This window comes from Stenella coeruleoalba, assembly GCF_951394435.1.
Source record: "Stenella coeruleoalba genome assembly, chromosome: 6".
Taxonomy (NCBI): Eukaryota; Metazoa; Chordata; class Mammalia; order Artiodactyla; family Delphinidae; genus Stenella; species Stenella coeruleoalba.
Window position 1 is genome coordinate 52013010 of NC_137151.1, and position 20680 is coordinate 52033689.

General features: G+C 37.1%; 1 protein-coding gene across 4 annotated transcripts in view; it reads left to right on the forward strand.

The window, feature by feature from the left end:
• Positions 1 to 20680, forward strand: part of GALNT13 (polypeptide N-acetylgalactosaminyltransferase 13) — a 982370-nt gene that overhangs the window by 802963 nt on the left and 158727 nt on the right. For all 4 annotated transcript variants that reach the window (XM_079925131.1, XM_079925129.1, XM_079925128.1 and 1 more), the window contains one exon: positions 8068 to 8248. In XM_079925131.1, the coding sequence (XP_079781257.1) occupies positions 8068 to 8248 (181 nt within the window). The remainder of the gene's footprint in view (positions 1 to 8067; positions 8249 to 20680) is intronic.

Here is a 20680-nt window from a genome sequence, read left to right on the forward strand (position 1 = left end):
GAGGTGGCTTCTTCAAGTCATGTTATTACCTGAAACCTGAACCACAGAAAGATGAGTTCACCCAGCTGGTAAGTGGCAGAGCTGGGATATGGTCTCAGGAACTAGAGCCTACACACTCATAACCATTGTGCTTCGTGCCCTCCATGATATATTGTTGTGGTGGTTGCTATTAAAGCCATATTAAGCAGTGACTTGGTGCCAGTGACAGTACGTGTGTGGGCCGGGGGTGGGGGGTGAAGGTTAGTATAAAATCAAGCAGCTGCATGAGTTTGGCATAATATCTGGACAGCTAGAAACAATCGTAGCACCGGAACTGAGATTGCAAAGTTGGAGCTTGTGAAGTTTATGAACCTTAATTAAAATGTCACTGATGGGAATAAAGATGCAGACGTAGAGGATGGACTTGAGGACACGGGGAGGGGGAAGGGGAAGTTGGGACAAAGTGAGAGAGTGGCATGGACATATATACACTACCAAGTGTAAAATAGATAGCTAGTGGGAAGCAGCCGCATAGCACAGGGAGGTCAGGTCGGTGCTTTGTGTCCACCTAGAGGGGTGGGATAGGGAGGGTGGGAGGGAGACGTAAGAGGGAGGAGATATGGGGATATATGTATACATATAGCTGATTCACTTTGTTACACAGCAGCAACTAATACAATACTGTAAAGCAATTATACTCCAATAAAGATGTTAAAAAAAATGTCACTGATGTAGGTACCAAAAAACATGAAAAGGATAATGTATGTTAGTTAATTGTCTTCTTTCTAGGGGAAGAAAATCAAGTACATAATCAAATGAGCAATGGGCATTTTGCATTTTGATTAATAACCTTCTCCATCATCAAAAGACTCTCATAAAAATATCTGGGAACCAAGACAAGTAACCAGCTAGCTTCAATCCTCTGTGGATAAAAGGACAGTTTGTATGTTACACATGGTCAATTTTATTTGAGAGAAGTAACATACAAATGTTAATCTTTTTGGAAGCCTAGAAAATAACAATCAGATATGCTCAATGATACAAAGTAATTCGGACATCACATGTTTATGCGGATGAGACATTTCAGTTTATATATTGTGTTTAAACATTGTAAATTAATTTCGGAGAACAAAATGTAGTATTCTAATTGGGAACTAATTGGCAATTCTTTTAAACTCCTCACCTAAGTCCCCAGACATTGATATTGCAATTTCAAAAAGAGGCAAAATTCACCAAAATGTAGCTAAATATTTTTTAAGAAGCAAGAATCAGCTAATAATCTACATATGTTGGTTTTCCTGAACAGCAGGAACTAATATACAAATAACATTTTATTTCCTCCCATATGAGGTGTCAGGCATGGTGCTTGATACGCACAATCTCATTATGGTCTTCGGAAGCAGTTATTATTATCCTTGTTTTCCAATGGGAACATCAAGGTCTTGGAGATGTAAATAATTTTCACCAGTGTACATAGATAGTAAGTGAGAGAGCCCCTAGAAAATTCTGTTTGCTTATTTCCAAGCCCAAATTCTTAATGACTGTGTCATACTCTTCCTTCTTTTTTTTTCTTCTTTCTTTCCTTTCATCCATCCTTCCAAAATATTTGTTAAAGATACACTAAGGGAAATTATCATGGTAGTCATTAGGGACTCCACTCAATTAGAATTCTCTCCACTTTAATATTTAATCATATAGTTTTCTGGGAACTGTTTATTTTTTAATTATTTCACATTACCCATATGTCTACTAAGTACATGGCAACTGTCTGGTCAATATTTGATCAATTAAATATTTTGTTTTCATATTAACTGGGTATTAGCATGACCAGATATCAGCCTAATTAATGCATAACGTTATGCTTTTCTACCTTGATCTTTTTATTTTAGTGTAAATTTGGGGGAGATGCTTTACTTTGGAAATGCAATATGAGTATTTATTCACACATTCTATGAGCACAGATGGCAATGGGAAAAGTACGCGTTTTATTCCAGGAGTCAGTAGAGTATGATCCACAAGCAAAACACAGGCCAGTATCCACTGAGTTATAGAACAGTTACCTCCACCTCTGTTACCTCTCCTAAATATACTAAAAAATCTGCCTCTATCTGTGAGAATCAACATCAGGGGCAGGTTTTCCTTCTGTCTTGTAAATCAACAGTCATTATTGAATTACACCTTTACATGTACACACAAAGATCTCATTGCTTAGAGGATAACCAGAAATCAGCACTTTCGTATAAGGAGTGAGACCACTGGAACTCTACTTTTAAAGGATTTCAAACTAGATTTTTTTTTTTCCCTTTTCTGTGTGCAAGCTTGGGCCATAGAAGCCATAAGCATACAAAACCAGGGTAGGGCCAAGAAGTGGAAGAGTAGAAATAAAGTGGCCTCACACAACCACAGTGCTAATCCATATTTGCAAAAAGGCAAATTGGGAGCCCCGAGGACAGCTGTACATCACTGGTTCGTTTGCAGTAGGGCTTATTGCATAGTCTGAATTTAGTAAGCATGCACACTTAAAATGGTTTTACTTTTTCTCCAATCATTGCTTCATGCTCTGAAGAATATTCCTTTCCAATCTGACATCATTTAGCACAGATTTTATAGCTTTCTGGTCACTTTCAGTTATTAAAAATACTAGTAATGTTCAGCTTAAAGGCTTTGATTTTGTAAGCAATCACAGTTCACATTCTCTTCTCTCCCCAGGACAATGCTGATAGAAGCTCTTGGAATGGGGAAGGTCAGGGTTCTCTGGGTTGCCACTTCTACAGTGTATGGGGTCAAATAAGAGGGCTAGAGAAACAGCAGGTCTTAACTGATATATTTTATGATGTCTGACTGTTGTTGGCTCAGTGTGGTTCCACTTGCTACTAGTGGCCTCCATTTATATGACAGGCTTCTGTACATGGTTTCACTGTTTTCTTAAAAGTGTTCTGAACTTCACCTTTTACCGCATCTGTTATACAAGGCCCTTTTGAAGAGGGAAATCTTACTCTCACCTCACCCTGTGAGGTCCCCAGCTGCCTTTTCCAGTGGTACATCTCCTTGCTGATCTGCCATATTGCTAGTCCCACAGATCACTTTTTTTCTAGTCTATATTCCATGTTCTATAGAGTTTTGAAACCACTGAAGTCTTGTCCAGTTGTCTCCCAAGACCACTCCCTCCCAGGGTCACTGCATCACTGGACCTATCAATTTTGCTGGAACAAGCTGTTCAATAAACCCCAGCCCACCTTCAGGATTCTCTAGACTAGAGGTGGTCCCCATTTTACTAGGGTCATGTTTTTCCACACACTTGAGGCTTTCCCATAGACTCACTCACCATATTCTGCTATGTTCCAGTGGGAGCACCAGGGTAATCTGCTGATTTTGCTGCTCAGCAAGTGTCCAGCCAGGAGTGAAATGCCAGTCTCTCCATTCATTTAGTTCCCTTATATGACTTGGGTGAAGGAAGAAAGGAACTCTTTAGTCATACCTAATCCATAGAGGAGAAGGGAAAGCTCTACCGCTAACACTGTGCTCCTCACAATAAGGAAAAGTTTTTCAATTCCCCCTCAAGTATAACATATCATATGCTATTTCTTCTGAATTCAGGTCACCTTGTTGAATGGTGTGGTCGCCGTACAAACACCTGAGTACTTTACTAAATCATGTTTTTAAGAGATAGTATCAGTTGGACTAAATGATTACTTTGAAAACACATTAAAAATAAAGAATGTGGGGCTTCCCTGGTAGCGCAGGGGTTGGGAGCCCGCCTGCCGGTGTGGGGGACGCGGGTTCGTGCCCCGGTCCGGGAGGATCCTGCGTGCCACGGAGCGGCTGGGCCCGTGGGCCATGGCTGCTGAGCCTGCGCGTCCGGAAGCTGTGCTCCGCAGTGGGAGAGGCCACAACAGTGAGAGGCCCGCGTACCGCAAGCAAAAAAAAAAAAAAAAAAAAAAAATTAAGAATGTGTTATTTAGCAACCTTGTTTGCCATAAACCATCAACCATTTCTGATGTTTATTTTTTGTGTTGTGACCTCCAAAGACCTTCCTCAGTTCCCAAGACATGTGGAACAGCAGTTGCATATCATTTTACTAGACTACTCTGCCTAGTTTGGTACTAAAAATATTTCCTTAAAAAAATGTAATTTAAAATCCCTCCAAAAATATGTCTGTTTAAATCTCATCATTCTGCCAGGGTTGCTTTTTTTTTTTTTTTCCGGTACGCGGGCCTCTCACCGTTGTGGCCTCTCCCGCTGCGGAACACAGGCTCCGGACGCGCAGGCTCAGCTGCCATGGCTCACGGGTCCAGCCGCTCCGCAGCATGTGGGATCTTCCCGGACCGGGGCACGGACCCGTGTCCCCTGCATTGGCAGGCGGACTCTCAACCACTGCGCCACCAGGGAAGCCCCAGGGTTGCTTTTTCAATGTTAGTCTTGGTAGTTAAATTTGAGTTTCCATTCTTCCATTCAACCAACATACAGTGATACCTACCATGTAACAAGCACTGGGCTGGGCTCTGGGGGTGCAACCATGAGTAAACCTCTCCACTGATCTTCTAAAATCTACATTCTAGTTGGGAGAATATGTGCATAGCCAAACAGTTAGAGAAATAAATTGCAGATTGTGATAAGCAATGAAGGAAACAAATAGGGTGCTATTAGAGAAAATAACTTGGGTGCAGCACTTTAAATATGGCAGTTAGGGAAAATCTGATGAGGTGATATGTTAGCTGAGATGAGAAGTATGGGAAAGAGGCAGTCCAGTGAAGGGCTGACAGAATTGTTTTCTAGGTATAAGGAAAGCGCGTGTTGAAGCTTTGGTGTGTGAAAAAAATATGTGATTTGTTATTCTAGGAAATGGCAGAGGGCCAATATCACCATAGTTTATTGGCAGAAGGGGAGAGTCGTGTAGTTCTTGGAGGCCTTGATAAAGGATTTTATTTATATTCACAGTGCAGTGAAAAACCATTGAAGGATTTGAAGCAGGGAAGTAAAATGACATGATAAAGAATTTTAAAGACCACTCTGATTTCTCAGTAGAAAACAAATTATAGAAGAGCAACAGTGATAGTAGAAAAACAATTAAGAGCCTATTACAACTGACAGACAAGAGATGTTGATGATTAGGACAAGGATGGTGGCAGTAGAGACAGAACGAGATGGGTATACTGAGAATTGTTTTATAGATAGCACCACCAGGATTTGTTAATGGATGGAATATAAGTGATGAAAGAAAAGAAGAAATCGGCGATGACTTCTAGGGGATTTTTGGGGGGGGAGAAGGGAGTTCTGTTGTCATTTTTGCTTTGTTTTGTTTTTGGATTGACTGCCTGGGTGAATAGTGGCTCCATTTATTGATGGTTTCAAAAAAAAAAACTGAGGGCTTCCCTGGTGGCGCAGTGGTTGAGAGTCCGCCTGCCGATGCAGGGGACACGGGTTCGTGCCCCGGTCCGGGAAGATCCCACATGCCGCAGAGCGGCTGGGCCCGTGAGCCATGGCCACTGAGCCTGCGCGTTCGGAGCCTGTGCTCCGCCATGGGAGGGGCCACAATAGTGAGAGGCCCGCGTACCGCCAAAAAAAAAAAAAAAAAAACGGAAAGAAAATAAGATCTGGCTGACAAGGTGGAGATAAATTAACAATTCCACTTCAGACACGTTTATTTGGATGCCTCTGAGTCTTGCAAGAGGAGGTATCAAGTAAGTGTTTGGATACACAAGTCTGGATCCCAGAGGAAAAGTCTGGGCTGAGATACTGCGGGGGGGGGGTTTGTGTATTCAGATCATGCATAAAATAATAAGAACAAATAAGACCACCTAGAGAATGAACAAAGAAGGAATAATGCCAACATTTAAATAAAAATTTAGAGTGAAAATGTATAAATAGTGAAGTAGTAGGATGAAAGGAGGATCCAAGAAAGGAGTCTGCTAGATATTCATCAAAGGAAAAATTTGTGATTTTCATCATGGCAATATTGTGGGACTGCAGAAATAAACAGCATTTCACGATGAGTAGAAGAACAGATGAAAATTGAGGAAGGGATATAACGTGTATCAGTAAAAAATGTATATTAATTATAGTGAGGGGAAACAGAAAAAAGAGATATGTTGGATGGGAATATAGATCAAGGGATGAACCTTTTGTTGTGTTTTGTAATTTTAAAAATTTGTTTATCTCTATTTAAAATCTGTTTGAAAGATAGGAGGTTTAGGAGGTATTATGCAAAGATAGGCATAATCCAATTATGAGGGAAATGACTGATGTTTCAGGAGAAACTCAAGGGGAGGACCAAATCATTGAAGTCATTAAGACAGACTTAAGTAATATGCTCTAGACTGACATACAAGTATTGATTTGTTTTTGGTAGGAGAAGGATTAACTTCCTCCATTTTAATAGAAAGGAGGAATGTAAAGAGTTGTGTAATTACAAGACAGTTTATAGACTTTATGCTAGAAAGATGAGAAAGTTACCAATCAATTAAGTAATTTGATTATTTAAGAATGAGCTACCCGTCTTTCTAGGGAAATGGTGAATTCCATTCCTCTTTTATATTGTCCGTCATTTCAGCGTTGGGTTGGAACATCTTTTCTATTAGCATCACACTGTTTAAACAATTAGAAAATGAGATAGAATAGACTGTACATGTAATGCACAAACATTGTTGATGAGTATAACTTATTTATCATCTTTCATCTTCTAGAAAAGATGTCTCTTACTGCTACCCAAGACCGATAGCAGCCCTCTTCTCAGATGAATATTACTTGAGGGATCAATAGGAGAAAACCTTTTCTTCCAAAATAAACAGCTCTTCTTTTTTTTTTTTTCCCCTGTACGCGGGCCTCTCACTGTTGTGGCCTCTCACTTTGCGGAGCGCAGGCTCCGGACGCGCAGACTCAGCGGCCATGGCTCACGGGCCCAGCCGCTCCGCGGCATGTGGGATCTTCCTGGACTGGGGCACGAACCCGTGTCCCCTGCATCAGCAGGTGGACTCTCAACCACTGCACCACCAGGGAAGCCCAATAGCTCTTCTTAAAATAAGAATAATGTTATTTATGGTATAAAGCCAAATCCTTCCAATTACAGATGGCAATAATTATGACTTTCATTTACTGGGATGAATAAATGTACTATATGTATATATATATATTATATTTATATGTATGATATACATATATAACACACACATACACATACATGCTATTGTAACCTATGGCTACATAATATAATTTTATAGAAATAAATGTTTTATGGACACTTAATACCTATCCTCAACTGAACAGTAAATCTAGGATACCAAGAAATATATAGCATTTGTCTTTCAAGGGTTCATAATTTTAAGGGAGCAATAGTGAAGTGAACAATTTACAATATTGAGTTGGCCAAAAAGTTCATTCAGGTTTTTCCATACAATGTTATAGAAGAACCCGAATGAACATTTTGGCCAACCCAATACATTGTAATATGTTCTTAATAAAACTGTGTTTAAAGTACAAAAGTCACACAATACTATATCTCCCCACAGAGCTGCCTAGAAGAAATGATCTTGGAAGTGGGCTTTAAAGGATGCATAGAAGTTGAATAGATTTAAAGGATACTTAGCATGCTTTAATAAGAATAGTAGCGTATTCAAAAGCCTAAGATACAGGAGATATGGAGAGGTGAAAATGAATGGTTACTTGAAGCTCCAGGTGGATGGGGTATAGCAGATTGATTTTCTCCAAATCAGATTTAGTTATTGACCATGGCATCCAACATGTACAAATTCATTTATTTATAGAAAATTTTGGATACCAAATATCTATTAAATAGAAATTAGGTTAAGTATTAGAAACTGAAAATTAGGTATTCTAATAAAGGCACATAAAAATAATTACATCTTCCACAATTCCAATACTACAATATTTAAATACATCAAACTCTTCCAAATTAGAATCCTTTGCCAAACCCAAGTATACCCATTCTAAATTTTGTGTTCATCTGACGTTGTTTGAACAATGTAAGATCTGAAGATTTGGTCTTAACTGAGTTAGCCTCAGTTGCTTCTCAGACAATATTGCTGCATTATCTGCAATGATTGCTATACAACAATTGCTCTTTTTTTCCAGATTTGGCAATGTGGAGGCTCATTGGAGATTGTGACTTGCTCCCACGTGGGTCACGTTTTTCGGAAGGCAACTCCATACACTTTCCCTGGTGGCACTGGTCATGTCATCAACAAGAACAACAGGAGACTGGCAGAAGTTTGGATGGATGAATTTAAAGATTTCTTTTATATCATATCCCCAGGTAAGCAATTCTGACATTTTCTTCCTCTGCAGGGGAAAATACAATTTTAAACATGCTGAGTATGTGTTGCATTATTGCTCCTCTTCTACTAGTTTAAATAAGATATTGTTTATCACCATAATATTGTAGAAAATTGTGTTTGAGAACTTGTCCTATGAAGTCAATTTTGACCTAAAATGAGAAAGACTGTACTTATCTCAAATGCCTAAATATTCTTTTTTCTTTGTTTCTTTCTGGGTACAAGTATTATGCTAAAAAAAATGAAGCAATCAATATATAAGGCCATCCAAATTTAACTGACATGTACCAGCTCAATTTAAGAAAAAAATTTTTAAGGGAAGTAAGTCTTTATTTCTGTGTTATACACATAAGGCTGACTGAGTTGGTAAGGAATTTTTTTAATGTTTATAAAGAGATGTTTTCTACTGCCTTGTTTTCTTAAATATCTGAGTAGGGAAAGATGAAATGATTTCCTACAGAAACAAGATGGAAAACTATGCAGATATAAAAAATTATATTTTTAAAGAATATTAAATGACAGTAAATTGCTCATCGATAAATATGTGAAAAAGCATAATATGGGACAATAAAATATTATCCTACTTTAGTTACAGAGAAGGATAGTTATGGAAATAGAAGTAAATTTAGGCTATCGCTGGGTAGTGAGATTATGAGTAATTTCATTATTTTCCTTACACTTTTCTATATTTTATAAATTTTCTTTATAAAGCAATTATTTTTCAAAATTCATTAAAAACAAATTTTAAAAGAAAATAAATAATTAAAAAATTAAAAGAAAATTTTAAATGTCATTAAAAAAGAGAAAATAAATAAATCATTGTGAGAAAATCCCATTACTGGGTGGCATCATTATGAGTTATTGCATTCTTTAAAATTTTTTAGGATTTCTTCAACAGCCATATTAGTTATTTAAAAAAACCTCTGAGGTATTACATTTTTTAAGGACAAAAAGAAACATGAGAAGATACAAATAAGAGGAAGACACAGGTTTATCTTCAAGATCTCAAAGTCCAAAGAAACCAAAGCATAAATTAATATAACAGGAATTCAGCTGTATTTATAAAATAATTTGTAATGTTCTATTTTTGATAGTTTATGATAGGCCTTACGGTCATCAATGCCATTATTATGTAACCTGTAAGAACAACAACAAAAATCCATGCCCACATCCTCTTTTCTACATTATCATCTATCACAGGTTAATAAAGTCAGTGTGGGTTCTAACTGACATGCTCTGGTTCTGAAAGTATATATGAGGCTGTGAACATCCTTCTTTTATAGGTGAAGCAGGGAATGAGCAGTATGAACTTTCTTATTAAGATCCAACATTACTCCACAGAAAAGAAAAATTGGGGCAATGCATGTGTAAATGTGTGATTAGGAGATGGATTTTTTTCACACATTTTTAACCCTCCTCTATGTCAAGAAGCTATTGCCAGGAACACTATTTCGCATATAGATGTATTTCTTTTTACAATAGAAACCCAGTCCAGATGTTATATAACCGTTTCATTTTCTTTTGATGATACTTTTTGAATTCAGATCATTACTTGTAGAAATATATAAGCTCAAATATGAAGAAAGAATTAATGCAAGAAAGAAATGTGTTATGTGTGATTATATACAGCGTACAATCGGGAATGTAAGCAATTGAGAATAATTGTAACCATATGTATTCTATTCACTCATGATGAATATTATTTGTAGAAAGTCAGGTGTTAGTCTTTTGTATAATTTCCCATTGAGTGAAAAAGGCAGATAAGTGGTAGACCCATTTCTCAAAATGTAATGAAATGACAAGTTTAGAGTTTAAAGGTTGAAAGAAAATGCCTGCTATCTGGAACTAATGACTTGCTGCTCAAGAGGGACTGTTTGTATATTCTGGAAAATGTAGTTTTTACATTACAATAAATATCATTTGGAAGGTTATTATTCTTATAAAATGGGCTCATTTAAGCCCAGAAATTACTTTGGAAAGCAGTAAAAGGACACTTGGGGAATATGCTGAAAGTATCTGGGAATTTCCTAAGGGGCATTTATGCTTCTGGATGTCTCAGAGACAGCATCGCTGAGTGTGGAACCTGCCTGCTGTGTGTGGGCAAAGAGGGAAAACCAAAAATGTGAAACAATAAATTGCTTCTCAGTGGAAAGGGAAGGAGGGAAGTAAACTGGAAACTAGAGTTGGATGCCTATAAACAATGCTAGCCCTAGGCAGGTTTCAAATCATCCAAAAATTATATAAAGTAGGTTGTATTGGGGAAGTCAGGAATCTGTCATTTGTATGATGGCAAGCCTTTGTTGAGTGGATAACTATTTTTGTCATTACTGGCAGTTTCTGTCACTCTTAAAATCAAAATCATGGATTTCTTCGCTATCATCTAAAATTGTTGGGTTTCTGTTTTTCATCTAAGTTTGTAAGAAGAGAAGTTGGTATGGGGGAGATGGGAGGGACACATGCTTGCACATTTTTGCTTAGAATTATATCTTTTTCTATAGTATACATAAACACACACGCAAACACACACATGTTTACAAAAAACTCTAGAATGGTTTATATTGAGTTTTTTAAGTCTCCAGAACCTCCATAATAATCCGGCTAAGGAAAATGTTACAGTTCTTTCTAGCAGCACCTCCGTGTATCTGTTCATTTGCCCAAGATGTTTTATAAGGAGACTCCCATTTTTTTTATACCAGGGCTTCTAGTACTACATCTTATTCTCCACTTATGCAGTTGTTCGAAATGTGATCTTTAAGTACTGAGTCTTTATGATTGAATTTTGACAACAATTTTGCTTCCTTCCAATATGCTCCTACCTACTTAATTTTTTGGTTTCAGGGATGCTTCAGTTCTGTCTCAAACTAACTGGGTATTCTTTCTCTCTCAAAGGTGTATTTCCTACAGTTTCGATACCATGGCCAATCCATCATTGCTATGTACTACATTGTTTAATTTTTATTACCTATCTCTATTGCCGAAGTAGTTCAGAGACTTGTATTTGCCATGCTTAGCAACTTTCCTGTCACTTTGCAGTCCTTGAAAGAAAATATGTGTTGAATAATTAGAAGAATAAGTGAATGACTAAATGAATGAGTGAATGTTTTTTCTTTTTTGAATGAGTGAATTTTTGAAGGGAGCCACTTTTGTTTCTTCTTTTCTACTGAATTCTCCATGGATATCTCCTCTATACCAGGGAATCTCTTCATAAGAATTGCAGCAAATGGGAACCCTTTGTCCCACTTCTCTAATCCAACCTGAGAAAGGACCCACTGATAAAAGAGAGGTGAAAGGTATTCTTCCTATGCCTGCACTGTCATTCCTCTGAGTCTGCCATCAGACAAGAAGGTTCCATTGGCTTACCCATGTGCTTTGGGTTCTATGATTCCACCGTAATCACCGTAATCACAGTCATGTAATCTTACCTTCCAGGACTAATATAAAAGTCTAATAGCGGGCTTCCCTGGTGGCGCAGTGGTTGAGAGTCCGCCTGCCGATGCAGGGGACGCGGGTTCGTGCCCCGGTCCGGGAAGATCCCACATGCTGCGGAGCGGCTGGGCCCGGGAGCCATGGTCGCTGAGTCTGCGCGTCCGGAGCCTGTGCTCCGCAGCGGGAGAGGCCACAACAGTGAGAGGCCCGCGTACCGCAAAAAAAAAAAAAAAAAAAAAAGTCTAATAGGGACAATTTAGAAGGACAATGACATTTTCTAATAGAGCAGCATAATACAAGAGCTCATAAACTTAAAATAAGATACTTTTACACATGTTGATTTGTATTTTTCTCATGACCCCCATTACTTTAAAGTTAAAAGGAGTCATATAAATAGCTACATGTCTGAATTACTTTTATCTGATTTTTTTCAAAGTATTTACTATATGTCCTAATTGTCTTGCCCTATGCCCATTAGCCATTGGCAATACTGATAGAGTTGCAGTGTCTAATTATGTCTCCTAAATGGGTATATGAATGAAGAGTAGAAATACTTTGAAATAGTGTTGAAGAATGCATTTTCAACATTTGTTTAGTTTGCTTTCCGGCTGTATTTTTAAGGATGCAAATACTATAGCCTCACGAGTTTTAACGCCCTGTAGGCTCTTAAAGCCTGAGGCAGTTTTTACTAGTAATTGGGCAGTTTCAGCTTGAGCCAACCTGATTGTCCTAGCAAGTCCTTTGAAATGACGTGATGTAAGCAGAAACCACTCTGCACAGAACACCCCATTATAAATGGCAACGTTTTTATCCTATTGGCCACAGGTAAAAAGCTTAAGAATTTTAAAATAGAGTGTAGTCACAGCACTAACCATATATTTGAAATGCTGGCTATTCTATAAATATTGATTTTCTTTCTTTGCGGAGGTAGATTTTCTAACAGTGTATCAATTGACATGGTGATTAGATGCAGCTGTCCTTTCATAACCTCCAGTTGTTCTTTTTCCTTTTCTTAATGGACAGCTGTGCTCTTGTTTTGAGCACAAATTGAAGATAAAATGGTAAAGACTCCCCAAACATACCTTTAAAAGTATTTATATGTAACTGGGAAAACAGCTTATTTTCCTTGACATTATTGTAGTATTTTGATCTGTATTCCAAGTAAGCATTTAAAGAAGGATCCTTGAACTTACTTTGAAGGTTAACTCTCAATTGCTAACCTTTCAAAAATGCTTTCGAAAACTCAGCTCATCAAAGGTAGTCTTTGTTAATAGCATCTTCGGATCATTATTAAAGTTTAAGGACTTTATTCATTTCTATCTCTTGAAATTTGTACCTACAAAATATAAATGTTTTTCAACACGCTGATTTTTTTAAAGATACAATATTTAATAACCAGCCCTTTGCGTTTAGGGCCTAATTTCTTTTATGAGTCATAAAAATGTGGTTCCAGGCTGATTTCATAAGCCCAGGTTTTGATGTTTCCAGCAAAATGTGCAGCACATAGATATATATATTTTTAATATATATATTTTTAATAATCCAGGGATATCAGTTTTTGGTTGAGTTAACATGAATTCATCTGAAAAGAGTGTGGCATTTATGAAAGTAAAGTATGTTTGTACCTATGAATTTTGGATTTTTATTACTTAATAAATGCTTTTTTAGCAGTATCAACCATGGTATCACTGAGCGAATATGATATTATGAGGAGGAAATTCTGAATCATTTTAATATGCTATATTGTAATAACACAATTCATATACCTGTGTGATTCCCTTGAAAAGCCAAATGTTGAAGTTAATGATGTAGTGGACAGACAACAGCTTTTCCTTGCTGTAGTCGATCACTGGTCATTTTTTTTTTATTAAAATAGTAATTTATTTACGAATGAAGAAATTAAGATCTACAGTAAGTCCCCTACATAGAAACAAGTTCTGTTCTGTTCATAAGTCTAATTTGTTCTTTTTTGTCCACACACACACACTGTATTTTATTTTTACAAGAGATAAATAAACTGACACCAAGCATTGTAAATGGATGACCAGAACAAAAGCAACAATGATTGCAATTACCAAACACGAAACACACTCACACTATGTCATAATATTGACATTCAGTCAGGTAATCCTCCACTGTAACAGCTCCTTTACTTGGCAGTGAAAATTGATTTGTATATTTTTTGCTTCTGAGTCCTTGTGGGATTTTTTTTTTTTATTCAAACAGAAAGTCGCAAAAATTATAATCATCCTCATCAGTTCACTCAGTCCCATGTCATTAATTTTTTTTCATCTTGATCTTTTGTTAGCACTTTTATGAATTCATCAGTTTTCCATTAGAGTTCTGAAAATGCTTATTCATTCAGTTCAGCAGTATAGTCAGTTACCAGAAACCTGTACTTGTCAGAGTCTTTTCCATGAATTCCTTGAAGATGAAACCCTTTTATAGGAACATTTTTGCAAAAGCATCAGAGTATACCCAGAACTGTCTGTAAATGTCAAAAGACTTAAAAATGACCATGGTTAAAGATTTGATGAAAGTTCATAATAATGCAATTGACAAGGAAATTTAGTTATTTCTGAGATATAAATTTTAAAGTAATAACTAGAATTATGACTTATAACATTGTACCAGAACATATAAATTTTTAGAAATTTCATGTAATGTCTGAAACATTTATATTAACATATTTCCATACAAATAACCCAAAGAAAGTTTAGTGTTAGTTTTTCTTTGTTTGTTTGTTTTTTTATACTGCACGTTCTTATTAGTCATCAGTTTTATACACATCAGTGTATACATGTCAATCCCAGTCGCCCAATTCAGCACACCACCATCCCCACCCCACTGCAGTTTTCCCCCCCTTGGTGTCCATACGTTTGTTCTCTATATCTGTGTCTCAACTTCTGCCCTGCAAACAGGTTCATCTGTACCATTTTTCTAGGTTCCACATACGTGCGTTAATATACGATATTTGTTTTTCTCTTTCTGACTTACTTCACTCTGTATGACAGTCTCTAGGTCCATCCACATCTCAACAAATGACCCAATTTCGTTCCTTTTTATGGTTGAGTAATATTCCATTGTATATATGTACCACAACTTCTTTATCCATTCATCTGTCGATGGGCATTTAGGTTACTTCCATGACCTGGCTATTGTAAATAGTGCTGCAATGAACATTGGGGTGCATGTGTCTTTTTGAATTATGGTTTTCTCTGGGTATATGCCCAGTAGTGGGATTGCTGGGTCATATGGTAATTCTATTTTTAGTTTTTTAAGGAACCTCCAGACGGTTCTCCATAGTGGCTGTATCAATTTATATTCCCACCAGCAGTGCAAGAGGGTTCCCTTTTATCCACACCCTCTCCAGCATTTGTTGTTTGTAGATTTTCTGATGATGCCCATTCTAACTGGTGTGAGGTGATACCTCATTGTAGTTTTGATTTGCATTTCTCTAATAATTAGTGATGTTGAGCAGGTTTTCATGTGCTTCTTGGCCATCTGTATGTCTTCTTTGGAGAAATGTCTATTTAGGTCTTCTGCCCATTTTTGGATTGGGCTGTTTGTTTCTTTAATATTGAGCTACATGAGCTGTTTATATATTTTGGAGATTAATCCTTTGTCTGTTGATTCGTTTGCAAATATTTTTTCCCATTCTGAGGGTTGTCTTTTCGTCTTGTTTATGGTTTCATTTGCTGTGCAAAATCTTTGAAGTTTCATTAGATCCCATTTGTTTATTTTTGTTTTTATTTCCATTACTCTAGGAGATGGATCAAAAAATATCTTGCTGTGATTTATGTCAAAGAGTGTTCTTCCTGTGTTTTCCTCTAAGAGTTTCATACTTACATTTAGGTCTGTAATCCATTTTGAGTTTATTTTTGTGTATGGTGTTAAGGAGTGTTCTAATTTCATTCTTTTACATGTAGCTGTCCAGTTTTCCCAGCACCACTTATTGAAGAGTCTGTCTTTTCTCCACTGTATGTCTTTGCCTCCTTTCTCATAGATTAGATGATCATAGCTGCATGGGTTTATCTCTGGGCTTGCTATCTTGTTCCATTGATCTATGTTTCTGTTTTTGTGCCAGTACCATATTGTCTTGATTACTGTAGTTTTGTAGTATAGTCTGAAGTCAGGAACTCTCATTCCTCCAGCTCTGTTTTTTTCCATCAAGACTGCTTTGGCTATTTGGGGTCTTTTGTGTCTCCATACAAATTTTAACATAATTTGTTCTAGTTCCTTAAAAATGCCACTGGTAATTTGATAGGGATTGCATTGAAAATGTAGATTGCTTTGTGGAGTATAGTCATTTTCACAATATTGATTCTTCCAATCCAGGAACATTGTATATCTCTCCATCTGTTCGTATCATCTTTACTTTCTTTCATCAGTGTCTTATAGTTTTCTGCATACAGGTCTTTTGTCTCCTTAGGTAGGCTTATTCCTAGGTATTTTACTCTTTTTGTTGCAATGGTAAATGGGAGTGTTTTCATAATTTCTCTTTCAGATTTTTCATCATTAGTGTATAGGAATGCAAGATATTTCTGTGCATTAATTTTGTATCCTGCAACTTTACCAAATTTATTGATTAGCTCTAGTAGTTTTCTGGTGGCATTTTTAGGATTCTCTATGTATAGTATCATGTCATCTGCTAACAGTGACGGTTTTACTTCTTCTTTTCCAATTTGTATTCCTTTTATTTCTTTTACTTCTCTGACTGTTGTGGCTAGGACTTCCGAAACTATGTTGAATAAGAGTGGTGAGAGTGGACATCCTTGTCTCATTCCTGATCTTAGAGGAAATGCTTTCAGTTTTTCACCATTGAGAGTGATGTTTGCTGTGGGTTTGTCATATATGGCCTTTATTATGTTGAGGTAGGTTCCCTCTATGCCCACGTTCTGGGGAGTTTTTATCATAAATGGGTGTTGCATTTTGTCAAAAGCTTTTTCTGCATCTATTCAAATGATCATATGGTTTTTATTCAGTTTGTTAATATGGTGTATCACATTGATTGATTTACGTGTATTGAAGAATCCTTGCATCCCTGGGATAAATCCCACTTGATCATGGTGTATGATCCTTTTAATGTGCTGTTGGATTCTGTTTGCTAGTATTTTGTTGAGGATTTTTGCATCTATATTCATCTGTGATATTGGTCTGTAGTTTTCTTTTTTTGTAGTATCTTTGTCTGATTTTTGGTATCAGGGTGATGGTGGCCACATAGAATGAGTTTGGGATTGTTCCTTCATCTGCAGTTTTTGGAAGAGTTTGAGAAGGATGGGTGTTAGCTTTTCTCTAAATGTTTGATAGAGTTCACCTGTGAAGCCATCTGGTCCTGGACTTTTGTATGTTGGAAAATTTTTTGTTTTGTTTTGTTTTTGTTTTGTGATACACAGGCCGCTCACTGCTGTGGCCTCTCCCGCTGCAGAGCACAGGCTCCAGATGTGCAGGCCCAGTGGCCATGGATCACGGACCCAGCTGCTTCACAGCATGTGGGATCCTCCCGGACCGGGGCATGAACCTGTGTCCCCTGCATCGGCAGGCAGACTCTCAACCACTGCGCCACCAAGGAAGCCCTCTTGGAAGATTTTTAATCACTGTTTCAATTTGAGTGCTTGTGATTTGTCTGTTCATATTTTCTGTTTCTGTCTGCTTCAGTCTTGAAAGGTTATACCTTTCTAAGAATTTGTCCATTTCTTCCACATTCTCCATTTTATTGGCATAGAGTTGCTTGTAGTAGTCTCTTAGGATGCTTTGTATTTCTGCGATGTCTGTTGTAACTTTTCCTTTTTCATTTCTAATTTTATTGATTTTAGTCCTCTCCCTCTTTTTCTTGATGAGTCTGGCTAATGGTTTATGAATTTTGTTTATCTTCTCAAAGAACCACTTTTAGTTTTATTGATCTTTGCTATTGTTTTCTTTGTTTCTATTTCATTTATTTCTGCTCTGATCTTTATGATTTCTTTCCTTCTGCTAACTTTGGTTTTTGTTTGTTCTTCTTTCTCTAGTTCCTTTAGGTGTAAGGTTAGATTGTTTACTTGAGATTTTTCTTGTTTCTTGAGGTAGAATTGTATAGCTATAAACTTCCCTCTTAGAACTACTTTTGCTGCATCCCATAGGCTTTGGATCGTCGTGTTTTCATTGTCATTTGTCTCTCTGTATTTTTTGATTTCCTCTTTGATTTATTCAGTGATCTCTTGGTTGTTTAGTAACGTATTGTTTAGCCACCATGTTTTTGTGTTTTTTATGGTTTTTTCCCTGTAATTCATTTCTAATCTCATAGTGTTGTTGTCAGAAAAGATGCTTGCTGTGATTTCAATTTTCTTAAATTTACTGAGGCTTGATTTGTGACCCAAGATGTGATCTATCCTGAAGAATGTTCCATGCACACTTGAGAAGAAAGTGTAATCTGCTGTTTTTGGATGAAATGTCCTATAAATATCAACTAAATCTATCTGTTCTATTGTGTCATTTAAACCTTCTGTTTCCTTATTTATTTTAATTTTGGATGATCTGTCCATTGGTGTAAGTGAGGTGTTAAAAGTCCCCCACTCTTATTGTGTTACTGTTGATTTCCTCTTTTATAGCTGTTAGCAGTTGCCTTATGTATTGAGGTGCTCCTATGTTGGGTGCATATATATTTATAATTGTTATGTCTTCTTCTTGGATTGATCCCTTGATCATTATGTAGTGTCCTTCCTTGTCTCTTGTAACATTTTTTATTTTAAAGTCTACTTTATCTGATATGAGTATTGCTACTCCAGCTTTGTTTTGATTTCCTTTTGCATGGATGGAATATCTTTTTCCATCCCCTCACTTTCAGTCTCTATGTGTCCCTAGGTCTGAAGTAGGTCTCTCATAGACAGCATATATATGGGTCCTGTTTTTGTATCCATTCATCAATCCTTTGTCTTTGGTTGGAGCATTTAATCCATTCACATTTAAGATAATTATTGATATGTATGTTCCTATGACCATTTTCTTAATTGTTTTTGTAGGTCCTTTTCTTCTCTTGTGTTTCCCACTTAGAGAAGTTCCTTTAGCATTTGTTGTAGAGCTGGTTTGGTGGTGCTGAATTCTCTTAGGTTTTGCTTGTCTGTAAAGCCTTTGATTTCTCCATCGAATCTGAATGAGATCCTTGTCAGGTAGAGTAATCTTGGTTGTAAGTTCTTCCCTTTCATCACTTTAAGTATATCATGCCACTCCCTTCTGGCTTATAGATTTTCTGCTGAGAAATCAGCTGTTAACCTTATGGGAGTTCCCTTGTATGTTATTTTTCGTTTTTCCCTTGCTGCTTTCAATAATTTTTCTTTGTCTTTAATTTTTGCCAATTTGATTACTGTGTGTCTCGTCGTGTTTCTCCTGTATGGGACTCGCTGCACTTCTTGGACTTGAGTGGCTATTTCCTTTCCCATGTTAGGGAAGTTTTCGACTATAATCTCGTCAAATATTTTCTCTGGTCCTTTCTCTCTCTCTCCTCCTTCTGGGACCCCTGTAATGCGAATGTTCTTGCGTGTAATATTGTCCCAGAGGTCTCTTAGGCTGTCTTAATTTCTTTTCATTCTTTTTTCTTTTTTCTGTTCCACAGCAGTGAATTCCACCATCCTGTCTTCCAGGTCACTTATTCGTTCTTCTGCCTCAGTTATTCTGCTATTGATTCCTTCTAGTGTAGTTTTCATTTCAGTTATTGTATTGTTCATCTCTGGTTTTTTGTTCTTTAATTCTTCTAGGTCTTTGTTAAACATTTCTTGCATCTTCTCCATCTTTGCCTCCATTCTTTTTCCAAGGTCCTGGATCATCTTGGCTATCATTATTCTGAATTCTTTTTCTGGAAGGTTGCCTATCTCCACTTCATTTAGCTGTTTTTCTGGGGTTTTATCTTGTTCCTTCATCTGGTACATAGCCCTCTGCCTTGTCTATCTTTCTGTGAATCTTTCTGCCTTGTCATCTTGTCTATCTTTCTGTGAATGTGGTTTTTGTTCCACAGGCTGCAGGATTGTAGTTCTTCTTGCTTCTGCTGTCTGCCGTCTACTGGTCAATTTTTATTGTTGGTATTGTTATTAGCATTGCATGGGTATTTCTTTGTATTTTTATAATAATGATACTACCTTGCTTCTGTCTGCATTTGATGAGAATTATTAAGTTCTTGATTTGCAGTGTGCCAGGCAAAGGTATACAAACACGGAAAAGACGTTGCCTTTGCCTTTAAAGAGTGAACTGTCTACATCATCACAGTTAATTAGTTTAAGTGGAAAATAATATTAAGTTATAGTATGTGAGGAACACACAGACAGCAATTAAAGGGGATACTTATATGAACTTGCTTACACTTTCCTCGTTTCCTCCTTCTCACTCACAAACTTCAAAGTCAAATAAATACTCAAGTTCTTTCTATTCCACCTGCTAAGTTCTCTCAGATTTATCAATTATCTTCATTCTCACACTCGTCCTGCATCCTGATAACCTCCTAACTGTCCTGATGGCTCTCCCTGCGTCAAAGCTTGCCTTCCCTTCACTCACCCTTACAGTGCTGCTGGAGGACCTTCCTAAATTTTGATCTCTCATTTACCTAAGGACCTCTTAACACAAAGTCAGAAGTCTAGAACATGGCCAACAAGGCTCTATGTGATCTGGTACTTGTCCAGTTTACCAGTCTTTCACCCTATACTTTCAACCCTAGCAGTCCACATACCAACCATGTTGAACTATATTCAGATCCAAAGCTCAACACGCTCCCTCCTGCTTTTAGGTTTTTGCATATGTCTAAAACAGTATTTGATGAGCTAATGAATGCTGCTACATCTGCACAAAGTACCATCATCATCCATCTGCATTCATGATTCATGTATAAAGTTTGGTATAATTTCCCCCCAGGAAATCCAATGGCTCCCTGTACTTCCCCTGTTGTAGCATTTACGCATTTTTAAAGTATTTTTTCTCCTCTACTAAGCTATATGAATAAAGGATCTATCTCTCTCTCTCTTTTT